This window comes from Petaurus breviceps, unplaced genomic scaffold, assembly GCF_028583685.1.
Source record: "Petaurus breviceps papuanus isolate PSGF00001 unplaced genomic scaffold, PetGlider_PUasm1.0 189, whole genome shotgun sequence".
In the NCBI taxonomy this organism is placed as follows: Eukaryota; Metazoa; Chordata; class Mammalia; order Diprotodontia; family Petauridae; genus Petaurus; species Petaurus breviceps.
This window is the reverse complement of record NW_027185809.1, coordinates 24,191,782-24,217,842: the sequence shown is the minus strand read 5'-3', so window position 1 is coordinate 24,217,842 and position 26,061 is coordinate 24,191,782. Positions and strand designations below refer to the sequence as shown.

Here is a 26,061-nt window from a genome sequence, read left to right as displayed (position 1 = left end):
GAAGAATGATTAAAGAATTGAAAAAGATAAATTAATCAAGGAGATAAAGATGTAAGCAAAAACAGGAAAAATGAAAATGGGAAAACAGAACAAAAACATCATAGAGCAAATTCTATGACACCCACCCGTTGCACCCAGTCCTAGATTAAACAATGCATTTTGTGGAACAGAACTGAAAACTGGATGGTCCACAAATATAGAAAGAAGAGGTGAGGAAGAGAAGAAAATTGATGATACACTCCCTGTTAATTCCACAGGTAAACAATGAAGGGATGACAAGTCCTATAGTCTCTCAGAAAGAAGAGGGGCTGTAGGAGAATGGGAGATGTCAGAAAAGGGAGAGTTTTAATATTGGCAACTAACTGTGGGGAGGAGAGAATATAAACCTAGTGTGGGGAAAGGAATCCCAAGGCAGAGAGTGCAAATATTTGCTTGTGGTAGAAGATGGGGACCTCATGATAAGTTTAATATGAGGAAGCTGGTACGTTGGGAGGTCATCTTATCTCAGAGAATGCTCTACCTTCACAGAGAATATCAGGAATAACAGACATGTGAGCTGGCACCTAAAATGGCTGGTAAACAGAATCAGATATAAGATGGAAGGTCTTTGGAAAGGAAACTGATCATAGAATAGACAGGGAATGAAATTTGACTTCATGATTTAGGACTTGCAGACATTTCCATCATGTGGTAAAATGCTTCTATTCATATAGTAGAAAGAAATCCATTTTGAAAGAACTCCCAAATGCATAAAATATCAGAAAAGCAATTTACCAAAGTATATTCAATACCTGTATAAATAAAATTACAAAATTTTCCCTGAGGACAAAAAGAACAACAAAGAGAGGGGCATTCTGTACTAATGGTTGGCCTAGAGAAATATAATAAAAATGACAATACTATCCAAACCAATTTACTGATTTAGTTCTATATTAATGAAAATACCAAGAGAATATTTTACAGAGATATAAAAAAATAACAAAATTTATTTGGAGGAGCAAAAGATCAAGAACAGGCCTGCACAACCTGTGGCCCAAAGGCTGCTAAATGGCCTGCGGACATGCCAAAGGATTTCGGGCAACCCATAAAAAATGTAGAGGATGCTTTCCTTTACATTTTTCATGGACCATCTGAAATCCTTTGGCATGCAGCAAGTGGCCCAGGGACTTTAAGTGGACCATGGGCCATAAGTTTTGCAGGCCTGATCTAGAAATAATGAGCAAAAGTAGAAATGAAGGAAGAATAGCACTTTCAAAACTCAGTCCACATTAAAAAGCCATCACCATAAAATTTATGTGTTACTGGTTAAAAATAGTAAATTAGATCAAATGAACATACCAGAGAAGAAAGAATCAGAAATAATCAAATTCAATAATTCAGTGTTTCATTAACCAAAAAAAAAATCATAAATCACTCGGGGAAAAAAAAAACTCAGTATTTTATAAAACCTGATGGAAAAACTGGAAAGCAGTCTGGCAGAAATTAGGTAGATATGCCATACTACATTCAAAATTGATACATGACCTGAATTTTAAAAATAATACCATAAAAATTAGAAGAGAACCAGATCAGGTACCTTTTATAACTGTGGCAGGAGGTGAATTCCTAACCAAAAAAGGGACAGAAGTGATTACAAAAAAATAAAATGGGTAATTTTTATTACATGAAATTGAAAAGCTTTAGCTTGAGTAAAATTAAGGCAATTGAGACAAAATGGATAAAGGTGAACTGAAGAAAAAAAAAACTTTTTCTATTATATCTTTGATAAGAAACTGATTTCCACAGGTAAGAAACTAATACAAATACATAACACTAAAAGCCATTCTGTAATATATAAGTGGGTCAAAAGACGTAAACAAATGTTTCTCAAAGGAAAAACTGCACACTATTATAGAAAGTTTGAAATCATCAATAATAAGAGAAATTCAAATAAAAACAACTCTGAAGTTTAGCAGAAGTGACAAAATAAGGGTGGCTAGGTGGTGCAGTGAGTAAAGTGCCGGCCCTGGAGTCAGGAGGACCCGAGTTTGGTTCCAGCCTCAGATACTTAACACCCACAGGAAAAAACAAAAACAAAAACAAAAACTAGTCTTGTAACCTTGGGCAAGTTACTTAACCCCAATTGCCCTCCAAAAGGCAAAAAAAAAAAGTGACAAAACATGAAAAGAGGGAATGTTGGAGAAGTCGTTGAAAGACAGGTATGCTAATGATTAGTTAGTAGAGCTGTGAACTATTCTGGAAAGCAATTTGGAATTAGGTAGAGTGACTAAGGTGTCCATTTCTTTTGTGCCAGAGATTTCTTTGCTAGGTATATACCCAGCTGAGGCCACTGGGCCCTTCATAAGAAGGGTCCCACAAAGACTAAACTATTTATAAAAGGCCTTTTTGTAGGGTAAAAGAACTGGCAACAATATATCTGCCCATTGAATGCAGAATGATTAAACAAATTCTAGTGCATGAAAACAACGGGATTTTACTGTGCTGTAAGAAACAATGAAATGTGATAACTACAGAGAAGCATGGCTTGAAGACATAAGGGCTGATCCAAAATAAATAATAACTAATAATATGAACTGATATATCTGTAGCACTTTAAGATTTGCGAAGTTCTTTACATAAATGATTTGATCCAGGAAAACAATATATACAATATGCAAAAACAACATATATGAAAGGCAAAAAAAACAGCAAAATCATTCAAAATTGAATACTGAGTAATGATCATGATTAAGTTTGGTTCCACAGAAGAGATACGAGAAGGTACATTCTCCATATCCCTCTGTACAGAGGTGGAGGAATATGGGTATGGATTAGCATCTATAATATCATGCTTTCTTCATGTGCTAATTAGTTTGGCTAAACTGATTTTTAAAAATTTCTTGTTATAGGAAATATATCTTTATTATATACATATAACGAAAATATATCCATTATATATACATATATTGCACATATATGTGTATGTATATATATTGCACATATATATGTATATGTGTGTGTATATCTATATATATAGATATATATAGTTATAGGGAATGGTTTTGTTGCTGTTTCATTGTTTCTGTTTTTCGTTAAAGTAAGGCTAACTGAAAGATCAAGTTTGGGGATGACTGAATTTCAAAGGAATCCTTAAGGGCAAAGTGAGAATCATGGTTATTTTAGTGAGTATATTTAGTCCTTTAAAAGGATTGCCTGACTTATTTATAACTTCTAAACTTGGTAACAGATGGTTCAGGCAATATTGGGGAACTTTTCACAAAGTCTGAAGTGACACAAGCAGACAAAGGTTTTAAAATATGCCATGAAGCATTCCTATTCACAGTCACAGCTGTTAACACTTTTTATTCTTTTTCATATAATTCTAGCTGTTGGTTTAGGGTCTCTCCTTAATTCCTCCCTCCCCTTGCCACAACAGTGTCTTGTCTTCTGTTCCAAGTTTAGGTCCCCAAACCACTATGGAGGAAAGGGACAGTATAACATTTCATCATTACATTTTGTTGAAGATAATTATATGCTAAGTTGTAATGCTATCATAGTATTATACTCATCATACTTAACCCCAGAACACAGCAAAACTTCCCAAACTAAACTGATAGAAAAGCAGTGCTCAAATTTTTTCATGTCACAGTCCCCTTACGTCCTTAAGTATTTAGGACCTCAAAGAGCTATGTTTATGTGGGTCATATCTATTGATATTTACCATATTAGGAATTAAAATTGAAATTATAAAATATTAATGTATTTATTTTGAAATAAGAATAAAACCATTATATTGACATAATTAACATATTTTAATGAAAAATATCTATATATTTCCCCCCAAAATGGTGAGAAGAATGACACTTTTACATAGTTTTGCAAATCTCCTTAATGTCTAGTTTAATAGAAGACAGTTGGATTCTCTTATCTGCTTCTGTATTTAACCTGTTGCACTATATTGTTTTATTTGAAGTAAAAAGGAAAATTTGGCCTCACACTGATATGTAGTTGGAAAAAAGTATTTAATAGGCTTAATATATCTTAGTATTTGTTCATTTATGACTCTTTACTGTAACAATGGGAATTTCAGATGAGGTCCAGTAGCTGAGTTTATTGGGAAGATTTATACAATCACATATACCTAGTGTCTAACTATAAAATATCAAGGTCTTAATCAATGATGTCGATTTTGTTTTCCTTACATGATTGCTGTATATTATCTCTCAATATTCACTGATATTCAAAATTTCCACTCAAAGATCAATCAGTAAGAGATCATATGGTAAAATTCAAACATTCTAATTTGTAAGCAACTTTGCTTTTTTTTTGAGGGGCAATTGGGGTTAAGTGACTTGCCCAAGGTCACATGGCTAGATTTTGTGTTAAGTGTTTGAGGTTGGATTTGAACTCAGGTCCTCCTGACTCCAGGGCCAGTGCTCTATTCACTGCACCACCTAGCCGCCCAGCAAGCAACTTTGAAAATAAGGAAATCACTTGTACATTATTTCAGAGAAGAGAAAGGCTTCTATTATTTTATCCTAGAGACATAAGTTCTAGTGGCAAACATTGCTCTGTCTTTTTCCAGAGCAGCAGGGACTCAAAACACTAAGACTCTTAAGGTAGGAGAGAGGGTGGAAAAGGGGAAATCTGCATAATAAGTAAGATGCATTTATCCACTAGAGACTACTTGGCAGACAAAAAAGGAGAGGGGGTAATGCTGGGCACCAACCTGTAAGCATTTTAGCTTTGTGATTATACAGGGAAAACTGTTACCATCCAGGATAGTAGGGGGAAAAAAGAAAATGGAGAAGGTACTGGAAGAAAATCAGCCCTGGAGTAAAATACCAGAAGGGCTTTTAGAGCAGCTGAAGGGAGCTTATTCCATTCAGAGAAACTGAGAATGTGTACAAAACAACTCATTATTATGGATGGATGGGTTCTGCCAGCAGAAGAGCCTTTCAGAGCATTTGATTCAGCCACCCAAATTCCAGCTGCGAATTTCAATTATTTTTTCTTCATTGTCCCCTTCCTTGGTGAATTGTACAGCCAGCCCATAAATACTGAGCCAGGGAGATGGGGGTGGGGGGGAAGGGGTAGGCGGGGCGCTAATAATGCCATCTATTTAATGACTGTATTTTAGGAGAAGGGAAGGATACCCAAGCAAACAAACTTGATTTAACTGTAAAAACTTTGAAATTACCTTTTTGTTTATTTAAAAACAGCAGTGGGGGTGAGGAGCAGATATTGTGTCCAGAGTCCTTTAGAGATCGGTTACTCTGATTAACACCTGTCACATCAGCAGTTTTCTTCTGGGAGATTTTTCCCTTTAGTTCTTCAGTTCTGCCTTCAGACGTAGAGAACTCAGTGCTGATTTGGCGGGGGACAAAGGTGCATTTCAGGTATGAGGCTGATTCCGCCAGATGTTGTCTATTCATCTCACTTTCCTTGTCACTGTTGCTCACATCATATTCGGAAGCTCCAAGTTTCTCTGTCCTGGAGCCATTTTCTTCCTTGATAATGTCCATGATTATGGGTTTCATCAAAGGAGAGTCCTGCTCCCTTTTGGGACTTTCCTCAGAAGCAGAGGAGGCATCACAAGACTCAATGATGAGCTCACTGTCCAGTTCAGCCTCTCGTTCCTCCCTCAGGATGCTGTACTGTATAGATGGGGAGGCAGGAGATGGTGGGGGGCCACTGATATGGCTAAAAGTCATGTAGCTGGATTGCAACATTTCTTCTGCCGCCAGAGGATCTTCAGAGACAAGCTCTATCTCTGAGTCACCCGATTCAGTGCCACTAATTTCATGGTCCAAGGGGCATGGAGCAGCTGGTGCTCCAGACTTGTTTTGGGGCTCTGGTTTATCTGGAACCTGTCCCATCGTCTGTGGGCTTTCAGTGGTTTCCAAAGATAATCCCTTTGCTTCCTTGATGGCACTGATAAGTTCATCTTCTGAGAAGCTGCCTTTACCTTGGGACTCTGAGCCAGATGGTTCTGTTATTCCACAAAGAGAAAAAGACAGGGAAGGCACATGCACATACACAGAGAAAGACAGACAGACACACAGAAGAAATAAAATTCTATTAGAGAAAATGCTTAATCATTTCTTCAGAAGCACAAAACCTTGCAAGCAAAAATCTAGGTTGTTTCTAAGGTTAAACATAGAGACAGGCCACCTGGACTGAAAAGCTAATTACTTTTATGGTCCAATTATTACTGTTATGTCTCTCTAAAGGCAACTAACTATTAAAAAATAAAACAAAAGGGGGAGGCTAGGTGGCGCAGTGAATAGAGCACTGGCCCTGGAGTCAGGAGGACCATAGTTCAGGTCCGGCCTCAGACACTTAACACACACACATACAAAAAAAGACTAGCCATGTGACACCTAACCCCAACTGCCCCTGCAAAAAATAAAAAATAAAATAAAACAAACCCAGTATTAATGATTTCTTACAAAGAAAATCTTAATTTTTAATGTTTAAATATAGCACAAGACATCTAAAAGTCAGTACTCTACTTTGTAATTTCTCTTTGGAGAAGACATTTTTTAGTATCAATGATGCAATTTTGCCTAGCAATACAGTCTGTTATTCATTGCTTTCTTAACTTACCACTATCAATAAAAAATAAATGAAAGTAAATTATTTTTCTTTTTTCATTTAATCCAACTCTTGCATCCTCTTCTAGAAAGAGGGCAAGTTTAGGTTGTCATAAGATCAAGGATTAGGGATGAACTTATGAGGTTACCTGGTATAATTTCTTCATTTTATAGATGAGGAAACTGAGGCCCAGAGAGATGAATTTACTTGTCCAGCATCACATAGGGGGGTAAATAGCAGACGTAGGATGCAAACCTATGTCCTCTAACATTTGGATATTTGTCAGTTCTGGTTTTTAGGTTCAAGAGTATTTACAGATATGAACAGGATGAAAATAGTGCCTTCCAAATTTTCCTCTTGTTCAAACCAGTGATTTTATCAGTGTAGGAAAGTGTGGTGTAGAAATTCCCTCCACTGACATAGATTAGCAATTCTTCTATACCTTAAAGTCTTGGAGAATTGTATGGGGGCACAGAAGGGTCAGGTAACATGTCAATAGTCACAAATTCTGCATCCAACTCAGACTTTGAACTCAGTTCTTCCTGATTCTAAAGCCATATCTTCATTCACTATGCCATACTATCTCTCATGCCACACAGAGTGGATGCTAAATAAATTTGTCAAACTGAATTGTTGCTCTTTTTTGTACTGTAAAATGCAAATATTTGGGGCAATGGGCATGAAAGACGTGCACTGTTTCCATAAATCAGGCCAGGTCACTAAACAGAATTTCCATTGCTACTCTTTTTTCTCATATTTACCAATTCTTACATGTGAAAAACGAAAAGGACCCCCCACAAAATGAATTATTTGGTTGCTCTCTAGGGGGTAGCCCAATTCAGATGCTAACAAAGAATATCATAAACTTTTGTGAGAATTTTGTAATCCTTGGATGAAACAGCCCTAGAACTACCCTAATGTGTTTGGGGGCACAAGGATGGCTTTGCTTCAGGTCCACTCAAACAGGGTCATAGATTTAGAGATGGAAGGGACTTTAGAGGTCGCAGAGTACAACTAGGCCCCTCATTTTACAAATAAGGAAAGTCAGGTTGTGATTTGCCCAGGCCACACAGATCACAAGGGGCAGAGATGGGATTTGAACCCAGGTCCTTTGACTCCATTTTCCTCACTTTTTCTATCAAACCATACTGACTTCTCTAAACTCTATGTGGATGGGATACTTTTCTTTCTTTTTTGGAAAGCCTGAATATTAATATAAGGAGTTAGTGGGTTAGAGTGGAAAAGATAGAAGCATCATGTTTGCAATCTTGGGGCCTTGATAGTAAAGTTCTAGTGGTAGAAGAGAAAAATGACACCCGGTTTGTAAAATGTTTTATAAATATTACCTCATTTAATCCTCACAATAGCCCGGAGAGGTAAATGCTATTATCATCTCCACTTAACAGATAAGGAGACTGAGGCAGACAGAGATGAAGTGACTTACTCAGCATCACTGTCAGCAAGTGCTTGAGGCTGGATTCGAATCCAGGTCTTCCGGAACTCAATTCACTGTGCTACCTAGCTAACTCTCTCAAGTCTATCAATAAATCCCAATCTATTTGTCAGAGATCTCTACACTGCCCAGACCTGTGATTCCATCAATGCTATTTTGGAAGTTTCCATGCACTCTGAATAAAGGATTATAAATAATTCCCTAACCTCTTAATAACCTGACTGTCACAGAATCTGGGTTCAAATCCAGATATTGCACTTTCCTGACTATATGACCCGTGGTCTCAGTTTCTTCATCTATAAAGTGAAGGGTGTTAGATTAAATGATCTTCAAAAGTCCTGTTGCAGCTATAAATCCTATGTATAGAGGCAACATGATTTAATGCTTCAATTCTCAAAGTGTGATGCTGGACCCCTTGAGCATCAACAATAACCTTTCAAGAGATACACAAGGACAAAACTCTTTTCATAATACTAAGATGTTATTTGCCTATTAAAATACTCCTCTCTTTTCCAACTACCTATCTGTGTACAGCTGACTTTTCTACATAAACTTCAATAAAATAAAATAGTACAACAGATAGAATGTTGAAGCAGATAGGAGAATCCAGCTGTTTTCTAAAAAGCCAGACACTGAAGAAATTTGCAAAAATGTATAAAACAATACCACTTTTTTCACTAACTTTTTGTTTTGTTTTGGAAAATATTTTGTTGTTGTTGAGTCATTTCAGTCATGTTCAACTCTTCTTGACCTCATTTGGGGTTTTCTTGGCAAAGATACTGGAGTGGTTTGCCATTTCCTTCTCCAGTTAATTTGACAGATGAACAACCAAGGCAAATAGAGTTAAATGACTTGCCCAGTGTCACACAGCTAGTAAGTGTCTGAGGCTAGATTTGAACTGGTTCTGACTCCAGGTTCAGTACTCTATCCACTGTGCGACCTAGTTGCCCATTTGTAAAATGTATTTTTTTCATACAAATATATTGTCTATGTTAACAAATAATGGATTTGTCATGGTTATTTTTAATGAATTAAAACATTCATATGTTTTAAATTTATCTGTTTTAATTTCTAATATGGTAAATATAATATTTATATAGGCAAAAGCTCTTTGGGGTCCCCAATAATGTTTAAGAGTGAAGAATTTCTGAAACGAAAATGTTTTAGAAATGTTGTCTAGTAGAAAAAACATTCACATCTTATTTGGGTTTGCAACACCTACATTTAGTTCCAGCTCCACTACTTACTACCACATGGTCTTAGCCAAGTCATTGCTTATCTCTAGACCTCAGTTTCCTCATGCATCCCATTCAATAACTGGAATGTTTCTTTACCAAAACAGCCTAATTCACACATGAAGATGATGTTCTTGTTATGTTAGATTGAGTATACCTACTCTTCCTATGTGACTTCAAACACTATGGCAGTAATAATAATACAAATTATTGGATTTAAAGAGGGATGAACGGGACAAGAGTAGGGGACCACACAAATTAAGAAACTACTGATTTCTCAATACAAAGACTGAATTTTCTTTTTTCAAAAAAACTTTAGGCGTCTTCATCTGGTAAACCTAATGTTTCTCCCTATTATTATTATTAGAGATATAATAATATATAAATGAATATAATAATAATAATAATATTAGAGGTATAATTAGTGTACAGTGACATGGAAATTAGAAAAAGAGTCTTAGTGAGGATTTCTACTCAGGCATCGATTATAGTGGGAAATTGCAGAGTTCCCTTCCAACTTCGAGGGCCTATGAGAAATTCTACCCTGCTAAATCTAAGAGTTTTAGCAAGTGATTTTCCAGTGATTTCTGTTTTGTTTTTTGCTATCATGTGTATAAATGGAGTGGGACCACTGAAGTAATATAAAAAGCAGTATGTATGTTCTCCACCCATCAATGTGCCCACTTCAAAGTAAGTCTTGCTAGATAAGTTCACTGGTTCCCAGGATGGTCAATGGGAATGATAACATGGCTATTGAGATGTTCAAGGTCAAAGTGTGGGTTACAGAGTGGAATGGAAATCTTGTATAGGGCAAGTTTTAATTTTAATTAATTTAAATTAATTTTATTTAATTCAGTTTATTTAATTCATTTTAATTAATCAATTAATATTGATTATTGCTGGACCTACTTTCTTTAAGATTTCCAGCACATAGGACAGTGCCTGGCACATAGTAGAGGTTTATTGATTGATTGCCTGATCAACTTCCTTTGACAGTTGCATCATATTTGACATCATATTTGACAGGCACAGCTGGGTCATAATGCTGCCAGATTGGAGCAATCCTTCAAGACCTTGCCACTTCCACCATGAAGCCTTCTCTGATAACTATGGTGAATACTTATATGTAAAACAGGTATATTAATCATACCTACCTCACAGGACTACTGTGAGATTCAAACTAGATGGTCTTTGTAAACCACTTTGCAAACCTCAAAGCTCTACATAAATGTGAGCCATTATTATCTCCACTTTCTCTGTACTCCTATAATTCTTATGGTCCATACTACACAATTTAGCTCTTATATAATAGTGCTGCTTTATATGTGTTCATTTCATTTCTCCACCTATATTGTCAGTCAGCTCCTTGAGGACAAAGGGTATGCCTTTTGATTTTTTTTAATCTCCTCCCCCACTGAATTTAGCACAATGCTTGCCACAGCATAGATTTTAGCATTTCATTAAAGACAGCATGGAAGGGTGCTTAAAGAAAACTACTTCTTTCCTTGAGATGCTCTTAACTAGTTTTGTTGGGACATCTAGATGGTGCAATGAATAGAACACAGGCCCTTGGAGTCAGGAGGGTCTAAATTCAATCCAGCCTCAGACACTTAACACTTACTAGCTGTGTGACCTCAGGCAAGTCACTTAACCCCAATTGCTCTCTGCCTTCCCCCCTCCAAAAATTAAAAAAAAAGTTTTGTTAAGAAGCAGGAACACATAATTAATCACAACTAGAATCTTATTTATATTGGATCCAGCTTTTTGGGATAGATACTTCATTCATTTTTGGAGAAAAACAACATGATAGCTCTCTGCTGTCTGCCATGACCTATATCTCACACATCATTTTGTTCTGTATGTTGGGACTATTTCATATTTGTCTTTGCATCACCAGGACCTAAAGCAATACCTGGCACACAGGATGTGTTTTAAAATATTTCTTTATTAACTGTGTAATATTATGTAGTATAATTATCTAGGTTTGTGTCCTCTAGGGGTGGTGTGCTGGAATCAGCTCCAATAAGTGACAGTCAATTGTTAAAACTTTAATGTAAGCGTTCATACCACAGAAATCAGTATCAATTGGGGCTTGCTTTATTGTTTTGTTGATTGTCTAGGCTTAGAAAGTGATGGACAAAATGTTAATAATACAGATTAAACTTAAAAGTGTGGGTGAATACCTTTTTTTGGAAACTGGTTATTAAACACTGATCAGCACACTGCAGAATTTTATTTCTCCACTAGATTGATTGCAAGTTCCAAAAGGTCAGCATGCCTTCCACAGCACAGTGTTCTACACACTTAATAAATCTTTAACGAATAATCTAATGACTAATAATGAACTATTAGCAAGAAAATTACAAGAGAAGTGTGACTTTACAAGAGATTGCCTCTGAGGTCCCTTCCAGTTCTAGACCTAAAACCCTATGATTCTAATAAATAAAAACTTGAATAAGAAAACATTTGAATAGAGGACATAGAGGCAAATAAATATAGTCTAATGAAGATTAAAGGGAGAAGAAAATATAATTTAGAGGACATCATTTATAAAAGAGTGAACCATCTGACTGGATCCATAAAGGTTTTGTTGTAACGAATCAGTTGGTACAAATATATTTTCTATTCAGAAAATAGATTAGTGAAAATCTCAAATGGCCCAGATGGGATAGCTAATGATGCTCCTCGATCTTTTTTGTTTTTAATTCAATCAATTCAATTTTAAAATAATAAATAAAAAGATGTTTGTGGGTGTTTTCTTTTTTTTTCAAACACTTCTTGTCTGATCAGGATTAAGAGAACAAAAATAGACAAATGCAGATACTGGAAACTACATTCCTCACATTCTCTCAGAAGCAACTGAGCGAGCATGAGAAAATGGACGCACAGACTCTATCTACCAGATTTTGTTTCAGAGTCTAGTCACCTTTACAAAACAGGCTGAGTCAATATCCACAATTCCAAGGCATTAGTCAGGGTTTCCACAAATGAGGGGCCACTAATTCTCCTTTGGTGAAATGAAAAATGTGTGTATTACCCTATAGGTTCGCTAAGGTGCTCTTTGGGGTAGGCTGTCAGTCTTTCTCTCTCTATCTCTTTCTGTGTCTCTGTCTCTTTCTCTTTCTGTCTCTCTGTGTCTCTCTCATGCTGACCTAGCATTCCTAGTTCTTGCTCTAAAAACAGTATCAGATCCTATGAGATCCTTCCCAATTAAGCCCTATCTATAGAATGCTCTGACACAGTATGCAGGAACTAATCAGCAAGGGAGCCAAGCAGTAGAGGTACCACTGCTTCCCAAATTATGCCACATTTTAAGAAAACAACACCATACTGTGCACAGCACTTTGCTGGTTCTGGGGGAGGAGGGTGGGCTGCCAAGAAGTACAAGGCACAGTCCTTGTTCTCAAGGAGTTTGCAATCTCATAGAGGAGATAAGAGAAGTACACAAATAACCAAATATAAACTACGACAAATGCTACATCAGTGTTTGAAGTGATTGTTTGTCCTTTGTTCTCAAGAGGACCATGACGTTGGGGAGGTGCTGCCATGACTTGCGAGTGAACTGGATTTAAGTGAGGCAAGGCTGTGCAAAGTCACCAGCCTCTCTCCTCTAGAGCCATCTGTATCCAATGGCTAGATATAAATCAATATGGCTAGAGAAGGCCTTGGATGCAATAGAAGACCCAGGCCTTTTTAAGGTAAGTTCTTCCCAAGTTCTCATTTTAACTGAGGTAAAGCCCATTCTGTGATTAAGGCTAGGTAAGAATTTTTAGTCAAGGAATTTTTACCTAATCAAAACAAAATCAGTCTGGGAGTGGAAGACCTTCAGGGTTTCTGACCAAAACAGAAACAATTAATTTACATTCCCTTAAAAGGAAGAGAATACTTTTTTAGAAGTATTGAGAAAAGTTTCTTGAGGAAGGAAGGAATGAAACAAGCATCTATTAAGTACCTACCATGTACCAGACAATGTGCTAAACACCTTACAAATATCTCATTTGATCCTCACAACCCTGGGAAGTATGTGCTATTATTACTTCCATTTCACAGATGAGGAAATCAAGGTTGAAAGAGGTTAAGTGACTTGCCCAGGGTCACATTACATAGTAATTATCTGAGACTAGATTTGGACTCAGGTTGTTCTGACTCCAGCTCCATCACTCTAAGCACTGCACCGTAACTAAGAGGAGAAAGTCTTGAAATTAACGGAAAATGCAAGGGTAAGAAGAATGAACTTTATTCAATTAAAACAACAACAAGGACTCATTGAAGATTTTTGAGCAGAAGAATAATATGTTCCCAGAATCTCAGAGTTGGAATCTCTAAGGAAATCCAGTCCAACCCAATCCTGAACTAGAATTCCCTCTACTTTTGTTATTGTTCACTCATATCCAACTTTTCATGAAATCATTTGGGGTTTTCTTGGGAGAGATACTGCAGTGTTTTGCTATTTCCTCCCCCAGTTCATTTTACAGGTTAGGAAACTGAGGCAAAGAGGGTTAAGTTACTTCCCCAGGGTGACTTAGCTAGGAAGTGTCTGAGGCTAGATTTGAACTCAGGAAGATGAGTCTTCCTGACTCCAGGCTCAACACTCTATCCACTGTGCCACCTGGCAGCCCAGAATTCCCTCTACAGTTTACCCTTTAAGTGGTCATCTAGTCTTCACTTGATGATCTCCTGTGAAAGGAGAACCTACCACCCTTAAGGCAGCCCATTATACTTTTGAATAGTACTGATGAAAGAAAGAAAAATTTTCTTTAGGTCATGCCTAAATTTGCTTCTTTATGTCTTCTAACCATTGCTGCCAGTTCTTTTTTATTGAGAGGAATAATTTTAATCCCTCTTTCATGGACAAACCTTTAAATACTTGAAGACAGCTATGATTCTGTGATACTATGTCCTTGATCTTATGTTCTGGAGCGGAGGGGGGGGAACTGATTTTCAATATTAGGAGTGCAAAATTCCAAAGGTATCACAGCTGGTTAGTGGCAAAATCTAGACTAGAATTTAGCTCCCCTGATCCTCAGTTCAGAGTAGCTGCTCATTCCAACTTTTGTTATTGCTTCACTGAAATTGCTAGGTTCAGCAAAGCAACCTAGATGAAAGGTTCTTAATAAGGAGTCTGTGAATTAAAAAAAAATTATAGCTATTTCTATATAATGGTTTCCTTTGTAATTCTATGAATTTTATTTTGTGCATTTAAATACATGATTCTAAAGGTCTATACACTTTATCAGCCTGCCAAAGGGGTTCATGACATACAAAAAACGTTAAGAACTCCTGATCTAGAAATATACATGGCAGTCTTCCCTACCCTGAACAGCACATATACATTTGAAGTTTTTCTTTTGACTATCCATTCTCTGATCCTCTCCTCAAATAAAGAACAAAGCTTTTTATAAACCAACACAGGGAAGAAGTAAATTCCAGATCTCCTAACTTTGGTGCTGCAGATGTGTTTCCTACTCCTTAATAGTCGTATTAATAAAATCTGGCATATTAAATATTATCTAAAACAATTGAGAGGAAGACACAGAAGTCTCCAGACTTCTCATCTTTGCAAAGATTTCAGAGGATTTGTGAATTTTCTGTATATGTATATGTGTGTGTATATATCTATATATGTACATATATACATATATATCATAGTATTTCACTACAATTGGTTTCCTTATTAGTGCTATATATTTTATTTTATACATTAATAAATATAATTCTGAGAAGCCCATAGGTTCACCAGACTGCCTAAGGGGTCCATAAGACAACAAAAGGTTAAGAACTCTTGATTCAAAGGAATATTACAAATGGACTTATTTGTAATTTATTTATTATGTAAATTATACCCATGTTTTTTTTTTGTTTTGTTTTGTTTTATTTTTTAAAATTAAGAACACCTGTCCTTTTTACCTGTTGCAGAAGATGGTGGAGTCATTGATCCCGGGCTGTCATCTTCTGGTTCTGAGACAGTGACTATTGGCACTGTTTCGTGACTTGATTTCAGACAGGTATCCTTCTTCTCTGGAGTCTTCTCTTGGGCAGAAGTCTCAGCAACTGGCTCGCTCTCAGTCAGTGTGATTTTGACTGGTGCTGTAACCAGGGAGACACAGTGCTGATCCTCAGACAAATCATTTATATATGGTACAAATGTTGACTCTTCCAATAAATGTTCTTTGGCTCTCTTTACCTCTATAGGAGCCCGTGTCTCAGGCTCAGAGGTACATTCCGACTTTACTGATGTTTCAGCACATTCATTCTTAAAATCTGAGTCCTTGCTTTTCTGGTCCGAGGCCCATTGTTCCTGGTATTTTGTTTCCTCTGGCCTACTTATGTCAATGTATTTATAAGCTTCTGCTTTCATCTGGCCTAGGGGATCTGCTAAGGTCTTATTGACGTCTGTACATTCTGCAGGAGTCATCTCTATTCCAGAATCAGAACTAAATAAACCATGAGACTCCAAGCCAGATGCATCTTGCAAGGAAGGGCCACACGCATTCAGCTCCTCAGTGCTCTCTGAACTGGTAGTATGATTGTCTTCCTTTTGAAGGATTCCAGCGAAATACACAGAATCCTGCTGGGATGAACAATGGACGTCAGAAATCAAAGATGTGTAAAAGGCTCCTTCATCTTTTGTTGCTGCTGGAGAAGTATAATCTCTAGCATAAGGGTCATCTGCAACACCTATAAATCAAAATAAAAGCAGTTAAGAATAGCTGAGCAAATGTATTAATTCATTTTTTGTTTCTTGGTATGCTAGGAATAGCAATGTTTCTGTAATGACACGGATAGTCTTCTGGGGAATCTCAAAAATTGTTCCAGACATTAAGTTATTTGTGGTTTTGCTCACTTCTGCAAAGAATATGACAAATATTCTTCTGATCATAGGAAAGATTTAAATTTTTGTTGATTTGAATTAAATTGAATTGACTAGAACAGAGGCACACAGGGATTTCATTTCTAACTCATTGCATGACTAAATCATAGTCAGTGTTATGCAAAGCTCTGTTTATATAATGAATTTGAGACTCCTCTCTGAGTAAGGGGCAGGTTAGATGTAGAGACTTAAGGAAAGGTCATAACCCTGTGCCATTTAGTGGGAGAAGAAAGATGTGGTCTCAAAGGAACCAGCTCCTCTCCCAAATTCCTAAAGGAAGAAGAAATAGGAAAGACTGAGTGCCTTGCTCCACATCTATTGCTCACATTTGTATCATCTGGCACAAAATCAGAGAAACTCAAAAGCTGGAAGGAGTTTCAGCAGTCATCCAATTAGACTGATACTTTACTAACAATCCCCTTTATAAAAGCTTCAATAATCAGTTACTTTGCCATAATAATAATTACTATCATTTATACATTGCTTACTATGTAGAGGCTCTTTAAAATTAATATCTCATTTGATATTCACTTGAGACCTCAAGATAGGGGACAATTCATTACCTACTTTGGCTGAATTCTCCTGGAATTAGCCTTTGTACTGTTCCCTTTTACCATCTCCGACTCAGCACAACTGGCTCTATACCTTCCTGAATGAGGCTTTGCTTGCTTTCTCTTGGTACTAGTGAAGCCTATGATGTATTTGATCCTTGCTCAACTCCTGTTAATCTAAAATGTCCCAAAATTCGGCTTCAGATTATTATAATACAAAAGTTGCATCGCCATAGATAACTGCCTTTCTGAAAACATTTCTTCCCAAGCAACAGATAAACTTCCACCCTTCTAATGAAATAGGGGACACCGTCATGTGTATGAATGATCTAAACAAATCCCCAACTTTCAGATGACTTTCTGGAGAACTAGTATCTTGTGCTTGGCATTAGGAAGGGGTTAGAAATAACCTAAGCAAAGGAAAGGAATTAAATCAATATGAATATAACTCTGGGAATTGTAGGGCATCTGGAAGGTATCAGTCTAGACATTCATTACTCAACAATCTCCCTAAGTACTTGTGATTATGACTTTTAAACTGTTGAAATGGGCTTCATGACTGGAATTTGGTTCTGGAACATTATACATCACTCAAAAGGAATCCAAAAAAGTATGGAAATAGATTGAGTTGCACTGCATACCAAGAAGATATAGGGAATTATGAACTTGTCCAACCATTCTAGAGAGCAGTTTGGAACTATGCCAAAAAAGATATTAAACTGTGTATATCCTTTGACCCAGCTATCTCCTATCAATCAATAAACATTAATCAAAGCACCTACAATGTGATAGGCACTGCACTAAGTGCTGTGGAAACAAAAAGAGGCAAAAAACAGTCCCTGCCCTCAAGGAGCTCACAATCTACTGAAGAAGACAACATGCAAACAAACATATACAAAATAAAATGTATACAGGATAAATGGGAAATGATTAACAGAGGGGAGAGAGATACTCGAATTAAGAGGGGTTGAGGAAGGCTTACAGCAAAAGAAGGATTTTAGTTGGGATTTAAAGGAAGCCAGGGAAGTCAGTAAGCAGAACTCAGGAGGAAGAGCATGGGCATGGAGGACAGCTAGAGAAAATGCCCAGAGCTGAGAGATGGAAAGTCTTGTTGACAAAACAAGCAGAAGTCCAATATCATTAGATTGAAGAATACGTAACAGAGAGTAAGGCACACTACAACTGAAAAGGTGAGAGGGAGGCTAGGTTAGGAAGGGCTTTGAATGGCATTTTGTATTTGATCATTGAGGCAATAGGGAGTCACTGGAGTTTATTGAGGGGGTAGATCCTGATCTTTAGGAAAATTACTGTAGTGGTTGAATAAAGGATAGATTAGAGTTGGGACAGAGTTCAGGTTGGCAGACTCACCAGCGGGCCATTACAACTTTTCAAGTGTGAAGTGATGAGGACCTGCATTAGAATGGTGGCAGTATCAGAGGAGAGAAGGGGATGAACTTGACAGGCCTTGGCAAGATAGTGGATATGGATGGTGAAAGATAGTGAGGAATCCAAGATGTCTTCTAGGTTGTGAGCCTGAGGGACTGGGAGAAAGGTATTTTCCTCTACAGTAAGAGGAAATGCATGTGGTGTGGGGGGGTGATTTAGACAAAAAGATAATGAGTTCAGTTTTGAACATGCTTAATTTAACACGGCTACTGGAATCCAGTTTCTGCTCTCTGAAAGGCACTTGGAAATGCGAGTTTGGAGGTCAGCAGAGAATTGGGGAGCAGGATAGGTAAATTTTAGAATCATTAGCATAGAAATGATCATTATGAATTCACCAAGTGATGTGGTATAGAGAGTGAAAAGATGGCCTAGGTCAGAATACTGAGGAACACCTTTGGTTAGAGGACGAGAGATCTAGAAAAGGATCTAGCAAAAAAAGAGGAAAAGTCACATAGGTAGAAGGAAAACCAAGAGACAGTGGTATCCTGAAAACCTACAGAGAAGAGAGTATCAAGGAAGAATGAGTGAGCAACAGTGCCAAAGGCTGCAGAGAAGTCATAGAGAATAAAATTGAGAAAAGGTCATTAGATTTGTCAACCAATAGATTATTAGTAACTTTGTAGAAATCAATTTCCAAGGAATGATAAGTTTAGAAGCCAGCTTGTAAAGAAGACAGTGAAAGGAGAGAAACTATAGGCACCTATTAAAGATGGTCTTTTGAAAGAATTTAGCTATAAAAGGGCAGAAGAGATATAAAATAATAGTAAGTGGAGATGGAAAGGTTAAATGTATTATCTTTTGATTCTGGTGTCCTCAGTAGTTTCATTTTTTGGACCAAATCAATCAGAACTATGTGAATAAGACCTGTGCACCCTGAATCGATCAAACCTATTGTGGGAGCATGACCTAAGCACGAGATACTATCTCAGGACTGGGGAAGAAAACATTCTGTCTGGATTCAAGAGGTTGAATAAAGCATGGAGAAAAGTGAAGACTGAGCTGAGGCAGAGAGGGAGATGTTGAAAAGCATCCCTGGGCTCTCCAGGCACGACAAAGAGAAGGATCTAGGTTACAAGAAGATTCAAAAAAGATCAGCTCTTTCCCAAGATTCCCTTTCCAAATCCTATTTATCCACAGACAATAAATAATCTCCTGCTTTATCACTCAACTATTTCAGGTAAACTGAATTTTACTCAATCACAAAAAATGTCAGTGGTTAACTAGGGATAGATTTAAATGTAAGATTTTGAAGAATATTAAGCTTCTCTGCCTGCGTATTAGTAATTTTTTCTGAAGCCTCAGAATGATGATGACTGAACTAAGAACTTCTCATCTAAAGTAAACTCCCTAAAGCTGAGCTAATTATTGTAACAATGTGTTCCATGCAGATAATCATTCAAAAGAAGTTTAGAAGCCTGTGATGAGGCTCATAACTAAGGTCACCTCCTTTTCTCCTAATCTATTCTGCTCTCAACTTGTGGAGGTGGGGAGTCCCTTACTAAAGAAAAGGTTATAATCTAAGCTCTGAGTGAAGTTTTCCCAGCACTATACTCTAGAAAAAATGATGAAGAGAGAAAACAACTGTACTTCTACTTTTACCAATTGCGACAACTGCCAATTTAACAAGGTCTCAACTCCATTTATTCTCTGACATGTAAGTCTATCTACCCCTAAAGAGATCAGAGAAAAAGGAAAAGGACCCATATGTACAAAAATATTTGTAAAACATTTTTTGAGGTAGCAAAGCATTGGAAACTGAGAGAGTACCCATCAAATGGAGAATGGTGGAACAAATTAAAGTACATAAATGTGATGGAATATTATTGTTCTGTAAGAAATGATGAAGGGGATGGTTTCAGAGAAACCTGGGGAGCCTATATGAATTGATGCAGAGTGAAATGAGAAAGATCAGGAGAACAATTTTTACAAGAACAGCAACATTTAAAAACAAAACTTCGAAAGACTAGGAATTCTGATCAATGCAATGACCAACCACAATTCCAGAGGATTCACGATGAAATGCTACCCACCTCCTGATAGAGACATGTTAGACTTAGCGTAAGGATTGAGACTTTTTTTTTTTTTGTGGACATGGCCAATGAAAGAATGTTTTAATTAATTTAACTAAAAGAAGATACAGATATTATTGGCAGAATGGCAGAGCACTTGTTTCCTACACACAGCTAATTTACAAGAAGGAATATATGTTCAATCTAGAGTAATTAAATTTGAAAGAGCAAGAAAAAAGATAATCACCACATGTGGTAAAAAATAAACAAAACAAACAAGACATAAAATAACATCAGGTAACTAAAATGCTTAGAGCTCCCATTTTTCACTACTGCTGCCCCCGCTCCATCCCCATACCACATGCTGGGCATAATCAGCACTTCACACACTTGTGTTTCGGCTTCTACTTTAAAAGATCCCTGCCAAGTGCCCCATATCATTGACTCCGTATTAACCCTACCTACCATATGCCACAAGGGTTGGAAGACAGTGATTCTGCACAGTTAAATGCGGAAGAAAAGGAAGTGGACCTGGAGAAGAATGGGGAAAAGATCACAACACAGAACTGAATAGAGGAGAATGACGCCCTAGGGGCTTCTGTACCTAAGGCAAGAGGACTAGAAACCCAGCGGGGCTCAGTCCTCTCCTCACTAATTTTATTCTGGGCAAGGAGTCAACTAAATCCCAATCTCCCCCCCCCCAACACAGAGGACGTTGAATACACCCAGCCTCAGGGGTCTGCATAGCAGTGGAAAGCAAAGACCTAATATGAGAAAGATAGAGAAGTTATTAGCAATACAAGACAAAGACTGAAAAGCAAAATGTCAATGGGACCAAAAGTTGGATGGACTCAAAGACAGAAGGAAAAACTTAAGTAGCTGGAGGAGTTCATATCTTATATATAAAGCCAATATAATAAAACTTTAAACAATAAAAGTTATAGCTTTAAGTATATACCAATCAAGCAACTAAAGGGTTATTTTACAAAGCTAGGCAAAATAATTACAAAAGTCACTTGGAAAAATATGTGTGTTTGTATATATGAGCATGTGTGTCTGTATGTGTTGGAAGCATAGAAGCCGGAAGCAAAAAACAGTACCTAAGGATAGATACAAAAGAACAGCACTTCTAATTTGTAATTCTAATTTCAAAATTGAACTCATTTTCTCTCTCTACATCACCCCCCACACCACTAATAGAGTACTATTAAAATTGAGGCAAGAACAGTTTTTTAAAAGAGTTGCACAGTTTGAGGATATTTTTGTCATTACAAAGAACTGAATTCAAAGTAGATGCCCATTAAATGAGGAATGATTGTTAATTGTGGTACATAAATATTAGGAAACATTACTGTGTAATAAGAAATAAAAAATATGATGAATGCAGCAGAGCAAGGAAATATTTACATGATCCAATGAAGAGTAACATAACTAAAGTCAAGAATACAATATCCATAAAGACTTCAAAAGTATAGATGGAAAGAATATTCACCACAAAGCAATCAAAAGTGAATACTGTAAAAGTATAAATAATAAGCATAGCTCTAAAGAAGAAATATGAGAAGATACTACCTCTATATACATACACACACACACACACACACACTCCATTACAGAGATGGGAGGATCACAGGCATGCAATATTGCATATATTTTCAAACTGGAATTTTAAAATTTCAATTTCAAATTCAATTTCGAACATGTCAAACTCAAATTCAAACATGTCAAACTGTTATCAACCAGTTTTGTTGATTTTCTCTCTTTCTTTTTCTTTAAAAATATTGTTACATGGGATGACTCTCTGGGAGGGTGACAATGGATGAAATTTTGGTGCTATGAAAACAAAAGAAAAGAAAATGATTTTTGAAAGAACTGTTATTGTTTCTTTAAGCTATGATGGGGACAACAAGAAAATTGAAGCCAAGAGTCAGGGCCGCTTCTGGTATTGAATGAGAAGGCTAAAACAGATGAGACTGTCTTAAATCCAATGTTCTCACAGTGAGAAAGCTGAACTACTCAACTCTTGTTTTGTTTCCAAGGATGATTATCTTTGAACTCTTAAGTTCAACCCCAATGTGTTTATTATGGAGTGGGAACCCTCGATAAGTCAGAAGACAAGCAGGTAGCATTGTAGCAACGCGACCCACAATTTAAGAAGTGCTAAAGGGGTCAGGAATGGAAAATGTTTAAGAAGCCATTATTGTTAATGTTATTGTCATCTTGAAAAGATCTCGGAGAAAAGGTTACAGGACAAAAGAAGGGCAAATATACCAATTATCATAAAAGGGGAAGATGAAAAAGTTTGCAAACTATAAGCCAGTGATATTGAATTCTATTGGTGGAAAATTTTGAAAATATATTAGTAAGTATGTTTTTGCATGCTCAGAAAGGGCAGCAAGAATCACTAAAATTTTGCATTCGTTTTTCATTATGAACAGGTCATACTTCACTAACCTCATTTCCTTCTTTGACAGTATAACCAGACTATTATACCAGGGGAGGACTACATTCACAGTGGACTTAAGCTTTCAGTGAAAGCATTTCACAAAGTCTCTCATTTTATACTTGGGGATAAGAGCAAAATTGTAGGCCACACAAGGGATCTGTATTCCACTGCTCTATACTGTTCAGTGTTTTCATCGATGACTTAGATGGAGTAATAGATGATGGCAAATTTATCAAATCTCCAGACGATACAAAGCCTAGAAGGATAACTAAACATATTGGATGAGTCTGAATCAAAAAAAGAAAAAGAAAGATGCTGATAGGTCAAAATAATGGGCCAAATTGAGCAAGTTGACATTTAATAAGAATGAGTGTAAAGTTCTACATTTGATTTTTAAAATCATCTTATAAATACAAGATAGAAGAGGTCTAGCTAGACAGCAGTTCCTGTAAAAATGATCTATAAATTCAGTATGAGTCAACAGTGTGATCCAGCAGCCAAAAAGCTCCTTCTCTCCTCTACTGCATTTATTGAACACTATATAGAAAAAGATGGGTAACAGCTCTGCTATACTCTGCCCCGATCAATCTACATCTGAAATAGTATGTTTCCTCCTGGGCACCAGATTTCAGGAAAGTCCTAGATAAACTGGAACATGTCCAGAAGAGTTTGGTCAGGATGGTGAGAAGATAAGACAATGTGCTAAATGAGAAGGAATTGAAGGACTGAGGATAAAAACAAAAGAGAGGTGAAGGGGGGATGATACCTATCCGCAAGTATTTTCAGGGTCACTGTGGGGAAGAGGGATTAAAATTGTTTTGCTTGGTCCCAAAGGGAATCAATGAAAAAATCGAAGAGATGTAGATTTGGAATAGGCACAAGGGAAAAAATTTCTAAGAATTAGAGCTATATGAAAGTGAAATCAGGGAGCAGAAGCAGGTCCTCCACGCAGCTCTGGCTTCCACTTTCTCCAATTCATGTAAAGGGTTTCTGAACAAACTTAGGAGCAACAGAACCCACAAAATCACACAGAGAAGCTAACCTCCCACTGAGAGCCTGGCAGGCCAGCAGGAATTGGCCAGCAGCACTCTGGAAGCCCAGCCCAGCTCCATGCCACGGTTTTAGCCCCAGGGAGGGCCTGACCGGCTGCCGCCTGGAGGGACTCCAGATCAGCAGCAGCTGTGGCCATTTCCAGAATTATCAACACATAGATCCTAAGGACAAAGTGAGAGGTCAGTGCAGTCTGGACTTTGGGACCCATTAGTTGGGACTGCTTTGGCTTTTGCCCCTGGGGTGAGAAGCCCTGAGGAGCTGTGGCTGTGCAGCCACCCCAACATGGCAGCTTCAGCTCTTAGCCTGCAGGGTGTAGGGGTACCAAGCACCAGTCTGGGGGATAATTGCTCTTGCTTTACCTGCTTGGATCTGGATTGCAGTCTAGGGTGGAGGTCCTGGGGTGTGTGACCAGCTTGCCAGAGCATGTGGAGGCTTCAGCAAGGATACCCAACTAATGCCTCTGTCAGCTGAGAAAACCCCAGCGTTTAGGACGAAAGCTCCCCTTTCTGGTGGCAGAGCCCTACTGTGGCAAAAAGCCCAAAAGTCAAGCAATTGAGTGGCAACATGACCAGGCAAAGGAAACAAAGCATACAGAAGAACCCAATATTAGACTCCTATTTTGGGGACAAAAAGGAGCAAAGCATGGAACAAGAGGAAGACACTGAAGTCAGAACTCCTGCACCAAAAGCTTCAAAGGAAAATATGAGCTGGAAACAGGCCATAGAGGATGTTAAGAAGCAGATAAGAGCAGTGGAGGAAAAATTGGGAAGAGAAAGGAGAACAATGCAAAAAAATTACAAAATGAAAGTCAAAAGCCTGACTGAGGAAAGTAACACCTTAAAAAATAGACTAACTCAAATGGCAAAAGAGGCTCAAAAAGCCAATGAGGAGAAGAATGCCTTAAAAAGCCAAATTTGCCAGATGGAAAAAGAATCTCAAAAGCTCAATGAGGAGAATCATTCCTTAAGAATTAAATTGGAGCAAATGGAAGCTAATGACTTTATGAGAAATCAAGATGCTGTTGAACAGATCCAAACAAATGAAAGAATAGAAGGCAATGTGAAATATCTCATGGGAAAAACCACTGACCTGGAAAATAGATCCAGGAGAGATCATTTAAAAATTATTGGACTACCTGAAAGCCATGATCAAAGTAAGAACCTAGAAATCATCCCCCAAGAAATCCTCAAGGAAAACTGCCCTGATATTTTAGAACCAGAGGGCAAATTGAGGTTGAAAGAATCCACTGATCACCTCCTGAAAAAGATCCCAAAAAGAAAACTCCTAGGAATATTACAGCTAGGTTCTGAAATTCCCAGATCAAGGAGAGAATATTACAAGCAGCCAGGAAGAAACAATTTGAATATTGTGGAAACACAATCAGAATAACCCAGGATCTGGCAGCTTCTACACTGAGGGATCAAAGGGCTTGGAATATGATATTCTGGAGGTCCAAGGAGCTGGGATTAAAACCAAGAATCACCTACCCAGCAAAACTGAGTATCATGTTTCAGGGGAAAATATGGTCATTCAGTGGAATAGAGGACTTTCAAGCATTCTTGCTGAAAAAACCAGAATTGAATAGAAAATTTGACATTCAGATACAAGAAGCAAGAGAAGCATGAGAAGGTAAACAGGCAAAAGAAATCATAAGGAACTTATCAAAGTTGAACTATTTACATTGCTACATGGAAAAATGATAATTCTAACTGATGAAACTTTTCTCAGTATGAAAATAGTTGAAGGGAATAGAAATATATGTGTGTGTGTGTGTGTCTATTTATGAGGGTATATGGCCATATGAACACATATGTGAATGTGTGTATATGTTTACAGGTATACATAGATAGAGGGCACAGGACCAACTTAATAGGAAGGGATGATACTTAAAAGGTGAAATTAAGAGGTGAGAGAGGAATATAATGAAAAGAGATGGGGAGACAGAATGGGGTAAACTATCTCATATAGAAGAGGCAAGGGGAAATGGTTACAATAGAGGGGAAGATTAGGAAGGCAAAAGGGAATGGGTCAACCTTATTCTCATTGAATTTGGCTTGGGGAGGGAATGACATACACACTATATAGGGTATTTCACCCTACAGGAGAATAGGGGGAAAGGGGAAGAGAGGGGGGATGATGGAAGAGATGGCAGGCTGGGGAGAGGGAAGTGGAAACACCCACTTTTGAAAAGGGATGGGATGAAAGTAGAGAACAGAACAAGTGGGAGGTGGGATAGGAGGGAGGGAAATAGAGTCAGTCTTTTACAATATATCTACTATGTTAATGTTTTGCATAAGCTACACATGTACAACCTATACTGAACTGCTTTTCTTCCCAGTAAGGGTGGGTAACAAGGAAGGGAATGAATCTGGAATTCAAGGTTTTAAAATGAAATGTCTAAAATTTCTCTCTCTCTCTCTC

The 26,061-nt window shown here is 37.5% G+C and overlaps 1 protein-coding gene across 2 annotated transcripts in view; it reads right to left on the bottom strand.

The window, feature by feature from the left end:
• The window catches only part of RTN1 (reticulon 1), a 277,572-nt gene that overhangs the window by 137,044 nt on the left and 114,467 nt on the right, over positions 1-26,061 (bottom strand). For both annotated transcript variants that reach the window (XM_069092057.1, XM_069092056.1), the window contains exons 2-3: positions 15,172-15,942; positions 5,180-5,971 (exon numbers count right to left, since the gene is read on the bottom strand). In XM_069092057.1, the coding sequence (XP_068948158.1) occupies positions 5,180-5,971; positions 15,172-15,942 (1,563 nt within the window). The remainder of the gene's footprint in view (positions 1-5,179; positions 5,972-15,171; positions 15,943-26,061) is intronic.